At 43.2% G+C, this 17,940-nt stretch overlaps 1 protein-coding gene across 1 annotated transcript in view; it reads right to left on the bottom strand.

Moving 5' to 3' along the window:
• spns1 (SPNS lysolipid transporter 1, lysophospholipid) overlaps positions 1 to 17,940 on the bottom strand; it is a 76,430-nt gene that overhangs the window by 25,273 nt on the left and 33,217 nt on the right. Inside the window, exons 7-9 of the mRNA XM_056287360.1 lie at positions 13,502 to 13,644; positions 4,180 to 4,332; positions 2,287 to 2,476 (exon numbers count right to left, since the gene is read on the bottom strand). Of these exons, the coding sequence (XP_056143335.1) occupies positions 2,287 to 2,476; positions 4,180 to 4,332; positions 13,502 to 13,644 (486 nt within the window). The remainder of the gene's footprint in view (positions 1 to 2,286; positions 2,477 to 4,179; positions 4,333 to 13,501; positions 13,645 to 17,940) is intronic.

A 17,940-nucleotide genomic window follows, 5' to 3' on the forward strand; every position in this document is an offset into this window, starting at 1 on the left:
CTCCCTGTCCGCCGGCAGGATGTGCTCTGTAAAACTTAACTTCAACTCCTTGTACACCGCAGAGCCCTTGGTCAGACGCCAGAGCTCATCTCTGAAATGCCTCATGGTGAACTGTATGATGACATGGCGATGCCTGCCTTCCTCCTTTTCACCCAGCCGATGTATCGAGTCAACAATGATGTCAATCTTGTAAATCCATTGTGGAGCGATCTTGATCAGAATCTGTGCCAGCTTCTCTCTCATATTTTCATTTTCTTGCTCCTTGAGCCCGCATAGCTTCAAATTCCAGCGGCGTTTATAACGCTCACGCTCCACGACTCTTTCTCTCTTAGATTGGCATTTTCTTTTTCGATTTTTGTGACCTCTTTTTCCAGACTAAATATTTTAGATTTACAGTCTTTTATTTCTTTGGCATTAAACTCCACACTTTTGGTCAATTCTGCAAGCACGGCCGTCTTGCTTTTCATTTGCATGCTCAGCTCTTGTAGCATAACAGAAAGATTGTTCACAGAGGCAAGTATGGTGGAATTAGACACTACGTATTCACCTCTCACTTTCTTGAGTGAGACTAGAATTTTGGTGGGAGTATCAGGTAGAGGACGCGTTACCATCAAGCATGAGGTTTCCATGTCATCTTCGCTCACAATACCACAGTAATCATGTGAGGATATTGCTGTAAAAAAATTGTTAGCTTTCGTCTGGTTGGGTTTTGGCATTATAGACAGTGGCAGAAAAAACGTTAAATGAAAAGCTGGCGTTTGATCATTACACGGCAATATAAAAATAAGATTTTTGATAATAAGAGGGACTAATTATAAAACTTTTGGGGAACAAAGATCGGTGCTCTCAAAATAACGTCTGCGCAGTTCGCTATTTTGCTTTGCATCGGGTGCATACCAACCGGAGACATGATCAGCTTGTCCTCCATCTTGACTGAAAAGATTTCTGTAAAGTAGATGTGGCTTCTAGCCCTATTTGAAGGGGATTGGCTTTCACCAAGCGAAATATTCACTCAGGTCGAAAATGTTTTAACTCAAGCGAACGCTCATTTCGCCCACGCTAAGTTTCACCGCATTAACTCCATCCACTCGCCTCCTACCATTGCCTTTTCATGCATTCGCACCGCCTGTACAGTTCGTTTTGCATTCCATTAAAACATTCAGATAGACACACATTGAGCAGCACCGCGACCTATTCTTTTTTTCCCTCCCTTTTTTTTTTAATTGAATTTTTTCAATTATCCCACTCTTCCTAGCTGTCCCAGTAGCCGTACCACCCCCACTGCTGATATGGGGAGGGCTGCAGACTACCACATGCCTCCTCTGATACATGTGGAGTCGCCAGCCGCTTCTTTTCACCTGACAGTGAGGAGTTTCACCAGGAGGATGTAGCATGTGGGAGGATCACTCTATTCCCCCCAGTTCCCCCTCCTCCCTGAACAGGCACCCCGACCGACCAGAGGAGGCGCTAGCACAGCAACCAGGACACAGACCCACATTCGACTTCCAACCTGCAGACACGGCCAATTGTGTCTGTAAGGACACCCGACCAAGCCGGAGGTAACGTGGAGGTTCAAACCGGTGATCCCTGTTTTGGTAGGCAACGGAATAAACCGCCATGCTACCCAGATGCACCAGTGATCTATTCTTATTCTATTCCTAAACTCTTTTTTCCAAGATGGTGTAGTTTGCTTAAAGAGGCAGAGTAACATTCGCCGTGTTTAATCATCCATCCATCCATCCATTATCCAAACCGCTTATCCTACTCTCAGTGGGCAGAAGAATATTGGTTCAGTCTTTCATCTGTTTGGTGTCACTGATCCCTGTGTCTCTTATCATTTGTCATTTGTTGCTTGTGATGTGATCTGTGAGTGGAGGTTCATTTTGGTTCTGCACCTGCTATTGGCTGCTCTGGAGAAGAGCGTTGGCCAAAAGCTTTTAACTGAACACACACCAGCACAGAAGAAGAGCATTGAGTCACATGACTTGTGTCACGTGCTGTATGTAGCACAAACAGGAAGTGCCAGCCAACACATGTCGGATATGAAAACCACTGCTTTCACACTGTTTTCCCAAAGAAAATAGGAGTCTGTAGGAGCCTCAATGCTGGAGAATAGAGTGGTGTTCTAGGTAGACACGTGTCCACTCGAGGCCAGACGCCGCTGGTGTGTGGATTTTATGCTGAAATGAATAGGCGTATCCTTCTTGATGAGTGCTAACTGCTGGTGCTAACACACCAGTGTGTTTTGGCCTTTAGAAAAATATAAAAACATAAACACAAACTCACATAAGTGGCAACAGTGCTGGCCTGGGCGAAGACGATGGCCAGGTAAAGGAAGGGTGCTGACAAGAGCAGGCCGGCAGCGCACACAAGGGGATCTGCCCTGGGGGTCCTCTTTCTCAGCCTCCGGCTGGCCTCCACACCACTGCCTACGCCCAGAACACCCGTGACACAGGTGATAATGCCAAAATACAGGCTGAAATTAAAAGGAGAGAATAACCAATACAGGAAGCCTAGGACACAGCACACTGTCACCGACACACTGTCAGGTGAACACTTTCATCCATGGGCCATCTTTAGTATGTTAAAAAGTGTGAAGTCAAGCTCCTGACTGTGATGATTAGTACCATGCTATACCGACAGAGTGAAAAAAAAAAAAAAAAAAAAACGCCAATTTAAAAAGAAAAGTCCTAAAACATTGGTTCTTTGAGAACCAATGTTTCTTGCAAAACTTTTTTAAAAAATGTTTTCTTTCTTTTTTTTGCCATTTTCTGCCTTTATTGGAGAGTGACAGTTAAGAAAGAGAGAGAGAGACAAAAAAGGCAGGAGAGAGAGAGAGGAGATGACATGCAGCAAAGGGCCCGGGTAGGATTCGAACCCTGGCCACTGCGGTAAGGACTCAGCCTTATGTGGTACGCGCTCTACCAGGTGAGGCACCGGGGCGCCCCTGCAAAAACATTTTTTTGTCATCATGTGGACACTTCAAAAGGTTTAAAATAGGACTTTTTATACAATACATCGAATTTAGGAAAAGTGGTGATGTAGTTTCTTGCTGAAGGGACTAATGTTTAGCTGGATCATGAATATACTTTTATTTGTATCCAAAGCATAACCAAAGGATGTGAGGCTCAACTTGTTTCATTAACAAGGAAACCACTATTAATACCAACCACGGTATTGCTGTAAGATGGCTCAAGGTTAAGGTCATTTAATCTGTCTATCATAATCTGTTTCCATAGTTCATCATCACCTGTAAGTGAATTTTTCTTAAGTGCTTGGGTTGGGTGATATGTCAAAATTTTCCCAAAGGCCATTGTCAGCCCAACAATCGGTGGGATAACATAACAATGGTATTAAATGATCAGGGTGCACAACTGCATATAGTTTTTGGTCTAGTTCTCAAATATGATTTACGAATTGATCTTGCTTTTCAGCACCAATTGATTGAACTGCAACAACTAAAGATGTCTTCATTGTCATGTAGTCACTGCCCTGTTTTGTGAAAGACTCGTTGGAAATCAGTACAACAAGAACGTGCATATGGCCCAACTCCAACTGCCAGTTCCTATTCGTGCAAGCTTTTGAATTGTGCTTTACAGGTTAATTATTTACGAAGTTGAATTCTTGAGGAAGCAGACCATTAGATTAGCAAAAGGGCAAAAATCGCACGCAAAAAAAAAAACTGCCCAAAAGAATCAACTGCTCAGCCAATTGCCAATATATTCGTACAATCACCCAAGCCTATTAAGTACCAAGTAAATTAGATTTTGCTTCACATACAAGCAGTGCCCTAATAATGTCCCTTTTTAGTAATATTTATGAGGAAATGTAGTAAGCTACATTTAAGGTAGTATGTCTGCATGTTAGTCAGATTTCATTTACCTGACTCACCACTAGGGAACAGGAGTTGGGAGAGGTTATAGGCATATTGCTACTTTCATGTCCTTGTCAACATTTGCCAGACACACAGGTCTATGTGGTGGTTGGGTGTTATTGTGGTTCCCGGTGTCACATTATGTAAGTATCTGGAAATCAGTCTAAAATCCTTTTAACATGGTGCAAATATGACAATGTATGGTAAACAAAAAGTAAGCCTGTCTTAACAAAACTATCTGCCATTTGGCACACTGCCTACTTGTTGGGATGTACTGGACATGCACATGCACACATTTTGGCTACCTGTCTGATGTGTCGCAGGGCCCCTGGACACAGGGGGTCTTCTCCCCAGTAAAGACGGCAGCTCTGAAGAGGAACGCTGGAGCCCACAGTGCCAGAGATCCAGTAACAAAGGCCACCGCCGTGAAGCCGAAGGTGGAGAGCACAAAACTGGAGCTGCAAAAAGGAACAGAGAAAGCAAAACTTTTTCCATGGCTTCTTTAGAAATGAAGGGATATTCTAGCAGGAAAATAACGCCAGCTGAAGTATGGAGATTAAGAACAAACAAAACAAAATAACACTATTTACTAAATATCTGACGACTCAGAAAAACATAGGTTACCACACACAATTAAAATGCCAGGAGAACAACTATACATGCTTTGGTTCATTATTATGAAAAGCGCTATAAAATATGCAACTTGATTGATTGATTGATTGATTGAGTATGGCTGCAAAGATGGATCAAGGTTAAGGTCAAGGTAATCTTTATTATCCCCGAGGCGCAATTTGTTGCACAGCCAGCAGTAAATACCATCAACATCAATGATCAACACACACCAATCAACACACAAACAATTCACACAAAGAAACACAAAATTAAAAAATATTATTCAAAAGGCCAACAGAAGCAGGGACAAATGATTTCTTTAAAATTTATTTCTGATTTTTCTCCCAATTTAGTGGCCAATCGATCCCTATTTTAATTCAAACACCCACCCTCGTACTACGTGCGTTCGCCAACTGCACCCCCCCGGCCGGCAGTCTTGAAGGAGACGCCTCGCCACTTTCGTGACAAGGCGACTCCAGGCCGAACCACTGTTTTTTCCGACACACCCAGAGACGCATTCATGTGACGAACACAAGCCGACTCCGCTCCCCTCCCGAAGACAGCGTTGCCAATATCGCTGTTTCGTCGAGTCCGGCCATAGTTGGATCTGACGAGACCGGGGCGCGAACCCCAGTCCCCAGTGGGCAACTGCATCGACACAAAGCCGATGCTTAGACCGCTACACCACCGTGGATGGGACAAATGAATTCTTACATCTTTTGTTCCTGCATCTTGGCAGATTATATCGGCGACCAGATGGAAGCACCGGAGCTCACTGAACAAGAGGTGAATAGGGTCAGCAAAAATTGACTGAGCCTTCTTTGTGGCTCTGACTTTGTACACATGGGAGATTTAGATTTGTGCCTGCCATTTTCCTGCACATCTTAACAAGTCCTTCTAATCTGTTCCTGTTTTTCCAATGTAAGTGATCCAAACCAGCAAATGAAAGGTTAGAAAAGACTCAATAAAACAAGAGTAAACATTCTCATAAAAGTGGTGTCAACATTAAAGAGGCCATATCATGCTCATTCCAGCTCTATATTTTTATTCTGGGGCTCCACTAGAGTAGCTTTGCATGATTCAGTTAAAAATAAAAAAATCCTTATTTATCTTATACTGGCCCTTTATGCAGCCCCTCAGTTCAGCCTCTGTCTGAAACAAGCCGTTTTAGCTTGTTTTAACCGTCTCTTTAAGGCTCCCCTCCCTTAAAGCCAACTGCTTTCTTCTTACTGGCCAACTTATGGAAGCCTGCCGAGGGGTAGCACTCATTCCATGTGAGCACTGCCTCGTCTTCTTGCTGGTTTTGAGAGCGGGCCAAACTAGCCACTAGGCAGGGATTATGAAAATGTGTTACATAGTGGTGTAGATGAGTAACGCAAGAAAATGCTGGGCAACAAACGAGGCGTTCCAGGCAGTGTTTTCTGTTGGAGAGTATAACTCCCTTTTGCATGGACTTCAGGCTTCGTAACTCTGCAGGATGTTTTACATGAACCTCCCAGGTATATGACAAACTAAAGGAACGGGAAACCCCCAAAAAGCATGATATGGCCTCTTTAAAACTTGAGCTTCCAATAAAAATACATGCACTGATGGGCCTTTGCACCAATAAAAGTATTTGGTTCAAAGTTTACTTGTCAATTATTGTCCCCAGATACTTATATTGTTGGGAAAACTTCAACAGCCTGCCCATGAATAACAGCTGGAAGAATAGGAGACAGCTTCTGTCTAAAGTCAATTATTGTTTCCTTTGTTTTGGATACATTTATGCCCAAGAAGGAGCGCTTACACTAGTCACTAAAATCATCCACCACTGAACCACGGTCACTTTCATAATTACTGAGCAGGGACACAATGGCGCAATCATCTGCGAACTTGATGATGTGTCTGCCCTCATGACACTGTAACTCATTTGTGTATAAAACAAAGAAAAGTGGTGACAGGACACACCCCTGGTGAGAAATGGTGGAAGATAAAAGGGCATCAGATAAAACACCACTGACTTTCACCTTTTGAGACCCATCAGTTAAGTCAACCAGCCAAAATATTTTTTTTTGTGATCAAATATTTTTTATTTAATCATGTTTTAAACAAGACACACAAATGAACAATAATACAAACAAAAACCCACCCACAAATGAGGAAAAAAAAGGGAAAAGAAAAGAAAAAAAAACTACAGAAAAAATTGCAAAAAAGAAACAGCATACAGTACTCGATCAGTGTTCAGTTAATAAAGTTCTTCAACTCAGCGGCCACAGAATTCCACATGTCTATAGTTCCAGCCCTTGCTCCATGGATCCTTGCTGTCGAGAGCTCCAAATATACAATGTCCAGATATAAGAGGGACCAATGACGAGATGACAAATCATCTGGAGCTTTCCAACGCATAGCAACCATCTTCTTGGCTGCTGTGAGTCCCGCAAGCAATATGCGCTGCTTGATTTGTGGTACATGTAGGGCAGAGAAGTCATTGAGAAGTAATACCGCAGGCTCAGCGGGTACAGTAATCGACAAAAATTGGGACAATTTATCAGCAACCATTTCCCAAAACCCTTTCACCCTTGGACATTCCCAGACCATATGAAAGAAGGTTCCAACCACATTCAGCGAACAAAATGTACAGTTTGGGCTATCAGCAAGTTTCATACAAAACCTCTGTCGTGGGGTGCGATATGTCCGATGTATAAAATTATAGTGTATCTGCTGATGATCTGGATTCCTAGACGCTAAGAGAATACTAGACCACACCGTCTCCCAACAGAACTCAGTATCCAGATCTGGCACATCTGTTCTCCAAATTGTGTCCAGCGCAAGGGGTTTGTATGTTCTTCCCAGGATAAAGCCATACAGCACAGAAACTAAACCCCTAGTACTAACCTTTTCACTAATTATTCTATAAAGTGGATGCACTGGGAGAGAAGAGAGCCACGGCACCCCGTGAGCCTTCATGGAAGCCCTCAACTGAAGATAGAAAAAAAAAGACCAGGACGGTAAATCATATTGATTCCTGAGATCCTCAAAAGAACGCAGACCACGGTCATCACACAGATTACCAAGAGAGTGTACACCCCTACTGGACCAGCTATTATGCGGGATAGGAAGATGATCAACTAGGAGACCTTGGTTGTAAAATATAGGAGAGCAAACGTTCCACTTAGCGGTGATCTTACATGCCGACTCCACAGATCTCCAGACCGCAACCAGGTGTGATATGATGGGGCCAAATCGTTTCCTACACTGGGCAGTAGAAATATTAGAAAACAGTAAATCTGCTAGTCGTATGGGGTGAACCAAGTTTTCTTCCAAAGATTTCCACGCGACCTCTGCACCAGGATCGAGCCAGGTTGTAAGTGAACGCAAGGTGTAGGCCCAACAGTAATACTTTAAGTTAGGGAGCGCAACGCCAACATCTGATCTGTTACGATTCATGGTCGTGCGTTTGAGGCGAGGAGGCTTGTTCTTCCAGACGAATTTGTTAATCGCTGAATGGAGTTTATCCCAGTACCGAGGAGAGGGCGGAAGAGGGAGCAGGGAGCTAACAAAATTAACCCGCGGCAATATATGCGTCTTGACGATGGAAACCCTAGCACAAATGGAATTGGGCATTGAAGCCCATCTAATCATGTCCTCAGAGACCTTCTTAAAGGTCATGTCGAAGTTAGATTTTGTTGTGACTGTCAGAGACGGAAAGATGTCAATCCCTAAATATTTGAAGTGGCTTACAATCAGAACAAGCGGGGGAAATACGGCCGAAAGCATGGCCTCGTTCAGGGGCAATAACGCTGATTTGGTCCAATTAATTCTGTAACCCGATAAGGAACTAAATTGGTCAAAAATATCCAGGAGAGGAGGAATTGATTTGGGGGCATCGGCTACATACAGGAGACAATCGTCCGCGTATAACGAAATAAGGTGAGAGGTACCATTGAGCAGGAGGGGAGCAACGAGATCAGACTGCCTAATAGTCTGTGCTAGGGGTTCCAGTGAGAGCGCAAACAGCAGGGGGCTAAGGGGACAACCCTGCCTGGAGCCCCTGGCTATATCAAACAAGGGTGAAGAAGTCTTCCCGGTAAGAACTCTAGCAGTAGGGTTAGCATACATCACCCTGATCATATTAATAAAGGGATCACCGATACCCATGGCAGCCAGCACAGACCAGAGAAAAGACCACTCAAGGCGGTCAAAAGCTTTAAGAGCATCAAGTGACAGCACAGCAGCAGGCGTTCTAATGCTAGAAGCTTTGTCAATAATGTGGAGCAAACGTCTGACATTGTCAGAGGCCAGCCTTGTTCTGATAAACCCAGTCTGGTCGCAGTGTACTAACTTAAGCATATAATTTTGGAGGCAGCCTGCTAAAGTTTTAGCGTAAATCTTAACATCAGCATTGAGCAGAGAAAGAGGTCTATAATTGCCACATTCAGTGGGATCTTTGCCTTTCTTCAATAATAATGAAATAATAGCAATATTCACATCCCTTGCGAGAGACCCTTCATCAATAGAAAACAATATCATGTTGAGAAGGTGTGGACCCAGAACTTCCCAAAAAGTTAAATAGAATTCGGGGGGGATGCCATCACACCCAGGCGATTTGCCTCTGCGCATAGCCTTAACCACCTCCTTCAACTCATCCAGAGTGACAGGAGAGTTCAGTGAGGCAGATTCCTCTTCTGTGAGACGAGGTAGTACGAGATTGTCTAGAAAATCTTTATGCTTGGCTGCATCTGGAGTAACCTCGGAGGCGTACAGGTCTACATAAAAGGACTGGAATACCTTGTTCACCTGCACAGGATCAGATCTGACTATGCCATCAGCATCCTTGACAGTAGAAATATCAACAAAATGTTCATTAGATTTCAAACGCATGGCAAGCAGATGAATCGGCCTTGCCCCATTAAAATAATAAAACTGCCTTGTGCGGTGTATTTGGAATTCAGCTCTTCGTTTAAGGAAAGAATTTATTTCTTTTTTAACTAAAATGCGCTGTAAGGCTGTGCTGTCACTGTATTTGGCCTGTAACTGACCGTCCAGAGCGATGAACCTATTTTCAAGATCACAAAGCTTCCTAGCCCTCGCCTTACTTAGAGTCGAAGTATATACTGTAGTATTATTCAAAATAAAACCCTTAATCACATTCCAAAGAATCCTTGGGTCACCAACTGATTCGACATTAATAACTAAAAAGTCTTTCATAGCAGCCACAAACTGTGTCTTAAATGACTCATCATTCAGGAGGGAGGTGTTGAAGCGCCAGCGAGGGGCCTTGTTTAAAGAAGGGCAGATAGAGGCCTTAGCTAACACTGCTTTGTGATCGACAAGGGTCATGGGGACAAGTATAACATTATCAATATTTTGGAATAAGCCCTGCGAAACAAAAAAATAATCGATTCTCGAGAAGGACTTATGCCTTGCTGAATAAAATAAAAAGTCCTTAGCAGATGGATTAAACCTTCTCCAAAGGTCCATCACACCCACCTCATCAGCCCACCTTACGAGCATATCAGAGGCCGCCTTTTGGTCATGCGATGCACTGCTCCCTGACCTGTCCAGCACATTATTCATGACCGCATTAAAATCAGCCCCCACAACGAAAGCACAATCGGAATATTTTAACATAGTGACAGTAAGTAGATTGAAAAAGTCTTTGACACAGCCATTAGGAGCATACGCAGATACAAGAGCAATACGCTGCCCTTCAACAAAAACCTTAACCAAAGTCATCCTACCCGACTCGTCAGAGAAACACTCATGCACAACCATATTTAATCTGCGGCGGCAGAGTATCGCTACCCCTCTTGTTCTACTGTTTGCGCACGATGATGCCACAACCTTGAAATATTTATTAGCTAGTCTGTTCACATCAGAGGATAATCTGTGGGTTTCTTGTAAAAGGATGATGTCTGCCCCCCTCTTACGAACCACCTCCATCAGTGCAACACGCTTGCTATGGTGATTCAGACCATTGGCATTAAGGCTAATAAGCGTTAGAATCGCCATGGGCTGAGAGTGTAAAAACAGCTGACTAGACAGACCACTAACCTGGCATTCGTCCGAGTGAAAGATGCATCAATGAAAACAGTAACAAAAAAACCCCCAACTAAACCCACCCACATAACATTAACCCCATTGCGCACACAGGCATAGAGATGTTCCTGCATTTCTCTAGGCTGTGACTGGTATGCAAAGCAATGCTTCTATCCAGCAAATTCGACCAGAATTATATTCAAGAAACAACATGAAAGATAAGCAGTATATGAAGATAATTAGGCCACTACGAACAGTAGCCCAGAAACAACCATCGACAATAACATTAGAAGTAGGCCTACAGCCAGAGGGAGTGCGACCAATATTGAATTATAGCCTAATGGCTAGGCCTGAGTCGGGAGGGGAGAAAAAAAAAACACATACTGTATTATGAAATAAAAATAATAATTGCAAAAAGCCTCACCTCCCCACACTATAAAAACAACATAAAAGATAGGCCTAAGCAGTATATGTAGATAATTAGGCCACAACGAACAGTAGCCCAAAAACAACCATCGACAATAAAATTCAGACGTAGGCCTACAGCCAGAGGAAGTGCGACCAATATTGAATTATAGCCTAATATATGGCTAGGCCTGAGTCGGGAGGGGAGAAAAAAAAAACACATACTGTATTATGAAATAAAAAATAATAATTGCAAAAAGCCTCACCTCCCCACACTATAAAAACAACATAAAAGATAGGCCTAAACAGTATATGTAGATAATTAGGCCACAATGAACAGTAGCCCAAAAACAATCGACCTTAAAAGTAAAACCATAGGCTATAGGCCTAGAGCCCAGGCGGAGGCGGAGAAAAGTGTAGGCCTATTACGAAAATATTGATAGGTCTAGGCTAATAAGCCACTGACCTAACCTTACTCGGTAATGAGTGTTTGGCCTTTCACACAAACCACACTTCCATGGTAGGACACAGGAAATAATAACATTCAGAAGTAGGCCTACAGCCAGAGGGAGTGCGACCAATATTGAATTATAGCCTAATATATGGCTGAGTCGGAAGGGGGAAAACAAAAACACATAAGCCTACTCAACAAAATTAGCTTAATGATAAATGTATTATGAAATGAATTACAGAAAGCCTCACCTCCCTACACCTTAGGCTAGATAAATAAACAGCCAGGTAGGCTATAATAATATGTATAATACATATTATTAAACTGGCAACTTCTTCAGGACATTGAAGACGGCCTTAAAATGGCGCATAGATCTTATCCAAACTGGCGTCCAATAATGTAGGCTAGGCCTAGATCAGATTATTGTGTGAAAAAAAAAAGCGACCAGATAGGCTAATATAGAAACGAAAAATATAGCCGTCTAGCCGACCACAAGTAGCACACAGACATCAAACTCAAGAACAGGGCACCTACCCCAGCAAAATTACACATTAGTGAACGGCATCAGACGTCAGTCCAGGTCCACAAACGAAGGTCAGTGGCAGCAAGTAGCGGAGATTAGCCGCCAAGATCAGGCTGGACCCAGGGCGTCCAGAAACCGCATGGCTTTCTTGGGGTCGGCAAAGACGTGACGCTCTCCGGGTTTGGGGAGCAGGACCAGACCGGCACTGAAGTTGTAGTGGTATCTGAAGGAGGGGTGGTCCTGTCGCAGCCTCCTCCGAACCTCATCGAACTTGACCCGTTTCTGCACGTGAACTTGAAAGATCCGGAAAGATGTGAATCCGTGCATCCTTGTATTTAAGAACACCCATCTTCCGCGCCTTCTCCAGAATATCCTCCTTCTCCCTGAAGGTCAGCAGGCAGAGCAGGTAGTGCCTGGCTGCGGGACGGTTCCCTTCCTCCCCGCTCCGCACGCGTCCCACACGATGAGCTCTCTCAACTCTGGGCAGAGTGGTCAGGTTCAGCATGTCTTTCAGGAACCTCGCAGCAAACTCATGCTGCGGAGGCGACTCAGAACTCTCCGGCAAGCCAATGATTATCAGGTTATTCCTCCTAGACCTCGATTCAAGATCAGCACAGCGTTCGGTCAGATATTCTACCTGAAGTTCCAATTTACCGATTTTTCCATCTCTGGTATCACCCTTGTTCTGGAGCTCGAACACGTCCGCTCGGTTCAACTCGACAGACTCCTCGCATTTCGTAATGGCGGATTCCAGCGCACGCGTCTTCTCAGAGAGGCACTTGTCCATCTGATCAAACTTGGCTAGAATCGGGTCAATGTGCCTCTTGATCTTCTCGTCAAACGTGTCTCTGAATTCTCTGACCATGTTCTGTACCTCCTCCATCATTTTGGCCAGCGGCTCAATCTGTTTCTGCTCTTCTTTCGACGAGCGGCCCGTCTTCCTTCTGGGAAGCGACTTGTTGCTAGCAGGTGCCTGGCTGGACCTGCTAGCATCGGAATTTTCACCCCCAGACGACATTCTTCGGCCAAAAAATCTAACAAAAAGTCGAAATACACTGCGATAACGTGAACTTGAATACGAATGTCAAGAATACAGGATTTTGCTCGATAGAAATATGAAATAAAGTCACGGGCCTCCGGAGCTCACAGCAAACGTGGCATTCCACTCGCTGGCCAAACCGGAAACCAACCAGCCAAAATATTAATCCAGGATCAATGCTGTGGATGCTGCTAGGTCCATCTACTAAAATGTGAGGTTTTATACAGTTAAAAGCTGAGAAGTCAATAAAAAGCAATCATTTTATATTCTGTGCACCATCCTCGTGATCCAGGACCATGTTAAGTACAACACCCCTGCCTGCTCTATAAGCAAATCCTTGTGCATAAGGAATGCTAATTAAATATTAAACTCATAGAGCATACTGACCATATATTGGAGAGTTTAAATGGTCTGCTCTGGCCTTAAATTTAAAGCCCTGACCAAACTCGCAACAGTGAGGCTCAGGTGAGACCATACCTGTATAGTATAAACAGCAAAATATAATAACTCAGGTAAATATGCAGACTTCTTAGGGCCTCTATAGTACACGGCGCTGGAACTGATGTGTGATTGACCTACTTTTTGCACAGGGCTTTCAGGTCTCCCAGCCAGCTGGTTCTTTGCAGGTGGTGCTCGGGCCGTGATTCAATAGCTCCTCTCTTAGGCTCCTGGGTCACAAACAGCAGCAGGAGCACTGCAATCAGCCCTAAGCCTGGAGTCACCTGGGGAGCGAATACACCATTTGTTAAGATACCTCTGCAGTCAAGTGACTGCTTATACTATAGGTCTCTGCTGTCGCTTTGTTCATTATATAGAATGTATTAAAATGCATTAACCACTTATCAAGTGACTGATGAATGACATTCTGGGCTACTTAGCCCTTGAAATCAGTCATTAGTGGAAAGAGAACAGATCTCTGCTATCAGTAAGTTCCTTTTAGGAGTTTACTGGTAGTCTACAAGATGTTTGAATTGGACAACTGAGTTTGTCATGCCTTTGGAAAAATGGCCATGGCTGAAGACCAAAATCAACTCTCTTTACAGAAGCTGACTGGACAGGTTTGTAAAGATATAAAAAAAATAGGTGTGAAGTTGTCAGTCATAAGGACCAACAGGTACTGTGTATACTGGCTGAAAGAAACTATGTTCAAAAAAATGTGCGTACCACACAAAAACACCTACGTGAGGACATCACGTGATCTTTCGACAGCAATGAAGCATAGTATCTCGCTCTGCTCAGAGTCTTTTTTCAACAGTGCTATTGACATACATCAGCTCTTTCAACACCGATCCCACCATGAATATTTCGACAGGCAGACACACAGAAAAGGGAGATAGAACAGTTGCCAATTCATGAGTACCAACTGCCAACTTCCTCTGCCAACCAACTTCCGAAATGCCCGTCACCACATTTGTGTCCGAATGACTTGACAGTTTTCTACTGTGACCATCATTGCCGTCACAACCGCCAACACCGCACATTTGAATGAGAGAGAAAGAGAGCGATATTTGGAAAAAGCATAAATTATTGGTAGCGATCCCTATTTATTACCTTCAGCTTTATTTTGTCCCTCAACTTCCGCGAAGCATCTGCCCCAACTTACTTTTCCTGACATTTATATTTATCTTGTACACAACCCATCCCCATATACCGGAGACAGCCTGAAGGCTCTCAAGGGTATCGATGCCTATCAATACGCAGTTGCAGTATGGGTGAACGACACAAAGATATGGCATCTGGAGATAAAACATTACTGCCTCCACCTCCATAGCTTTTTAACCTCTGTTTGTACCAGAGATGAAAATGGTTGGTTTCACCCACTCAACCCTCTGCTGGCTCTGACTCCTGCACCTTTTAAGTTGTACGCTGTAATTGGAATAAATTTTATGAGGCCCCTGGTCTGTACGCATTCATCTGACATCACTGAACACATGCAAATACCGTAGATTGTGCAGAAAGTAATTTTATATATACTTAGCACAAAAAGTAAGGAAATTTGTGTTTGGTATATTATTTCTTTGTTGTAACAATGCTTCTTGGCAATAAATCTTATACCGTTGGAAAGCCTGAAAGCTTATTTTGCTGTTGCTATTGACTCTTGTTTTGAGCTTCTGGTACCCCAGGTGCCTGATATAAGATTTATTGCCAAGAAGCATTGTTACAACAAAGAAATAATCTACCGAACACAAATTTCCTTACTTTTTGTGCTAAGTTTATATATCTATATATACAGTGCATCCGGAAGGTATTCACACCCCTTCACTTTCCCCACATTTTGTTATGTTACAGCCTTATTCCAAAATGGATTAAATTCCTTTTTTTTCTCATCAATCTATATACAATACCCCATAGTGACAACGTGAAAAAGGTTTTGTAGAAATTTTTGCAAATTTATTAAAAATAAAAAACTGAAATATTGCATGTACATACGTATTCACACCCTTTATTCAGTACTTGGTTGAGGCACCCTTGGCAACGATTACAACCTCAAGTCTTCTTGGGTATGAAGCTACAAGTTTGGCACACCTATATTTGGGGTATTTCTCACATTCTTCTCTGCAGATCCTCTCGAGCTCTGTAAGGTTAGATGGGGAGCGTCGCTGCACAGCTATTTTCAGGTCTTTCCAGAGATGTTCAATGGGGTTCAAGTCCGGGCTCTGGCTGGGCCACTCAAGGACATTCACAGACTTGTCCCAAAGCCACTCCTTCGTTGTCTTGGCTGTGTGCTTAGGGTCGTTGTCGTGTTGAAAGGTAAACCTTCGCCCCAGTCTCAGGTCCTGAGTGCTCTGGAGCAGGTTTTCATCAAGGATCTCTCTGTACTTTGCTCCATTCATCTTTCCCTCGATCCTGACTAGTCTCCCAGTTCCTGCCGCTGAAGAACATCCCCACAGCATGATGCTGCCACCACCATGCTTCACTGTAGGGATGGTATTAGCAAGGTGATGAGAGGTGCCTGGTTTCCTCCAGACGTGACGTTTGGCATTCAGGCCAAAGAGTTCAATCTTGGTTTCATCAGACCAGAGAATCTTGTTTCTCATGGTCTGAGAGTCCTTTAGGTGCTTTCTGGCAAACTCCAAGCGGACTGTCATGTGCCTTTTACTGAGCAGAGGCTTCCATCTGGCCACTCTACCATAAAGGCCTGATTGGTGGAGTGCTGCAGAGATGGTTGTGCTTCTGGAAGGTTCTCCCATCTCCACAGAGGAACGCTGGAGTTCTGTCAGAGTGACCATCGGGTTCTTGGTCACCTCCCTGACCAAGGCCCTTTTCCCCCAATTGCTCAGTTTGGCTGGGTGGCCAGCTCTAGGAAGAGTCCTGGTGGATCCAAACTTCTTCCATTTATGAATGATGGAGACCACTGTGCTCTTCGGGACCTTCAAAGCTGTAGACATTTTTTTGTACCCTTTCCCCAGATCTGTGCCTCGATACAATCTTGTCTCTGAGGTCCACAGACAATTACTTTGACTTCATGGCTTGGTTTCTGCTCTGACATGCACTGTCAACAGTGGGACCTTATATATAGACAGGTGTGTGCCTTTCCAAATCATGTCCAATCAATTGAATTTACTACGGGTGGACTCCAATCAAGATGTAGATACATCTCAAGGATGATCAGTGGAAACAGGATGAACCTGAGCTCAATTTTGAGTGTCATAGCAAAGGGTGTGAATACTCATGTACATGCAATATTTCAGTTTTTTATTTTTAACAAATTTGCAAAACATTCTACAAAACCTTTTTCACTTTGTCATTATGGGGTATTGTGTGTAGATTGATGAGAAAAAAAGGAATTTAATCCATTTTGGAATAAGGCTGTAACATAAAATGTGGGGAAAGTGAAGGGGTGTGAATACTATCCGGATGCACTGTATATCTCAACACGGATACAGGAAAAAAGATTTTAATGCATAGCAGTACAGTCCTGTTTCGTGCGTCTCGCACTCTTAAAATCTTTTTTCCTTTCTCCGTGTTGGTATTCGCTCCTCATTAGTCGAGCACTCAACACCATTAGCGGTTTCGGAAAAAAACGCTATGTATACATACATACATATATATATATACATATATATATACATATATATATATATATATACATATATATATATATATATATATATATATATAACATAGCATATATGCTAGATGGCAGATAACTTGTGATTTCTAACCCCTACATAGTTACTCTTTTAAATGGCAGGAGACATTATGAAATGAATGATGTACTACTGGACATGTTAAGGTTGCTTTTGTATTAAAAGTAAACTCTATTACTGTTGGTTTATTTAAAGCCAAATACAATAAGTCCACAGGTTACAGTAAAGGTCACATTTATTACCTTGATGTATCAGTTTTACATTTTACATGCAACCACTGCCTGTCTATTCTGTAGGGACCACAGATGGGCAAATATTACCAAGAGCACAGCAAACTGTTACCATCTTGTCAAGGAAGGTAGGTTTTCCTTGAGTGGCTGCTTGGCAGAGAGACAGTGGGATGGTGGTCTGAAGGATGGTGTACTTGTTCCTGACCAGGCCGATGACTCTTCCACATGGATCCTGATGGCAGCCAGTCCCCTTGTTGCTTCTAGTTCCAGTGGATGCAGTTGCTGCTTGCCTTTGGTGAATGCTGGTATTTTAAACTGTGTACAATACAGGCCAACCATATCTTTGACATTGAAGCCTCTATCTGCAAGAAAGACATCGCCTGGTGACAATTTCTCAAGATATCCACAGTTTTCTGTGATGTGCTTGTCGCTTGTGCGTCCACCCCAGCCATTTGACACAAAGGATATAACACCCTGTGGTGTTACTGATATCAGGTATTTTACAGTTGTGATGCTTGTACTGAGAGTATGTCTGTGCACAAGCTCTCAAGTTCTTTGGGTTCTCTATAAATATTTCAAAACAGTCAATGATAAAAGTGCAGTAGCTATAGTTATCCCTGAAACAGATGGGCAGACTGACCTGAATTTGTTCTTTTGATGGCCAAAATATAAGTGGTGACAGTCTAACATACATGAC

Source organism: Lampris incognitus, chromosome 10 (assembly GCF_029633865.1).
Source record: "Lampris incognitus isolate fLamInc1 chromosome 10, fLamInc1.hap2, whole genome shotgun sequence".
NCBI lineage: Eukaryota > Metazoa > Chordata > Actinopteri > Lampriformes > Lampridae > Lampris > Lampris incognitus.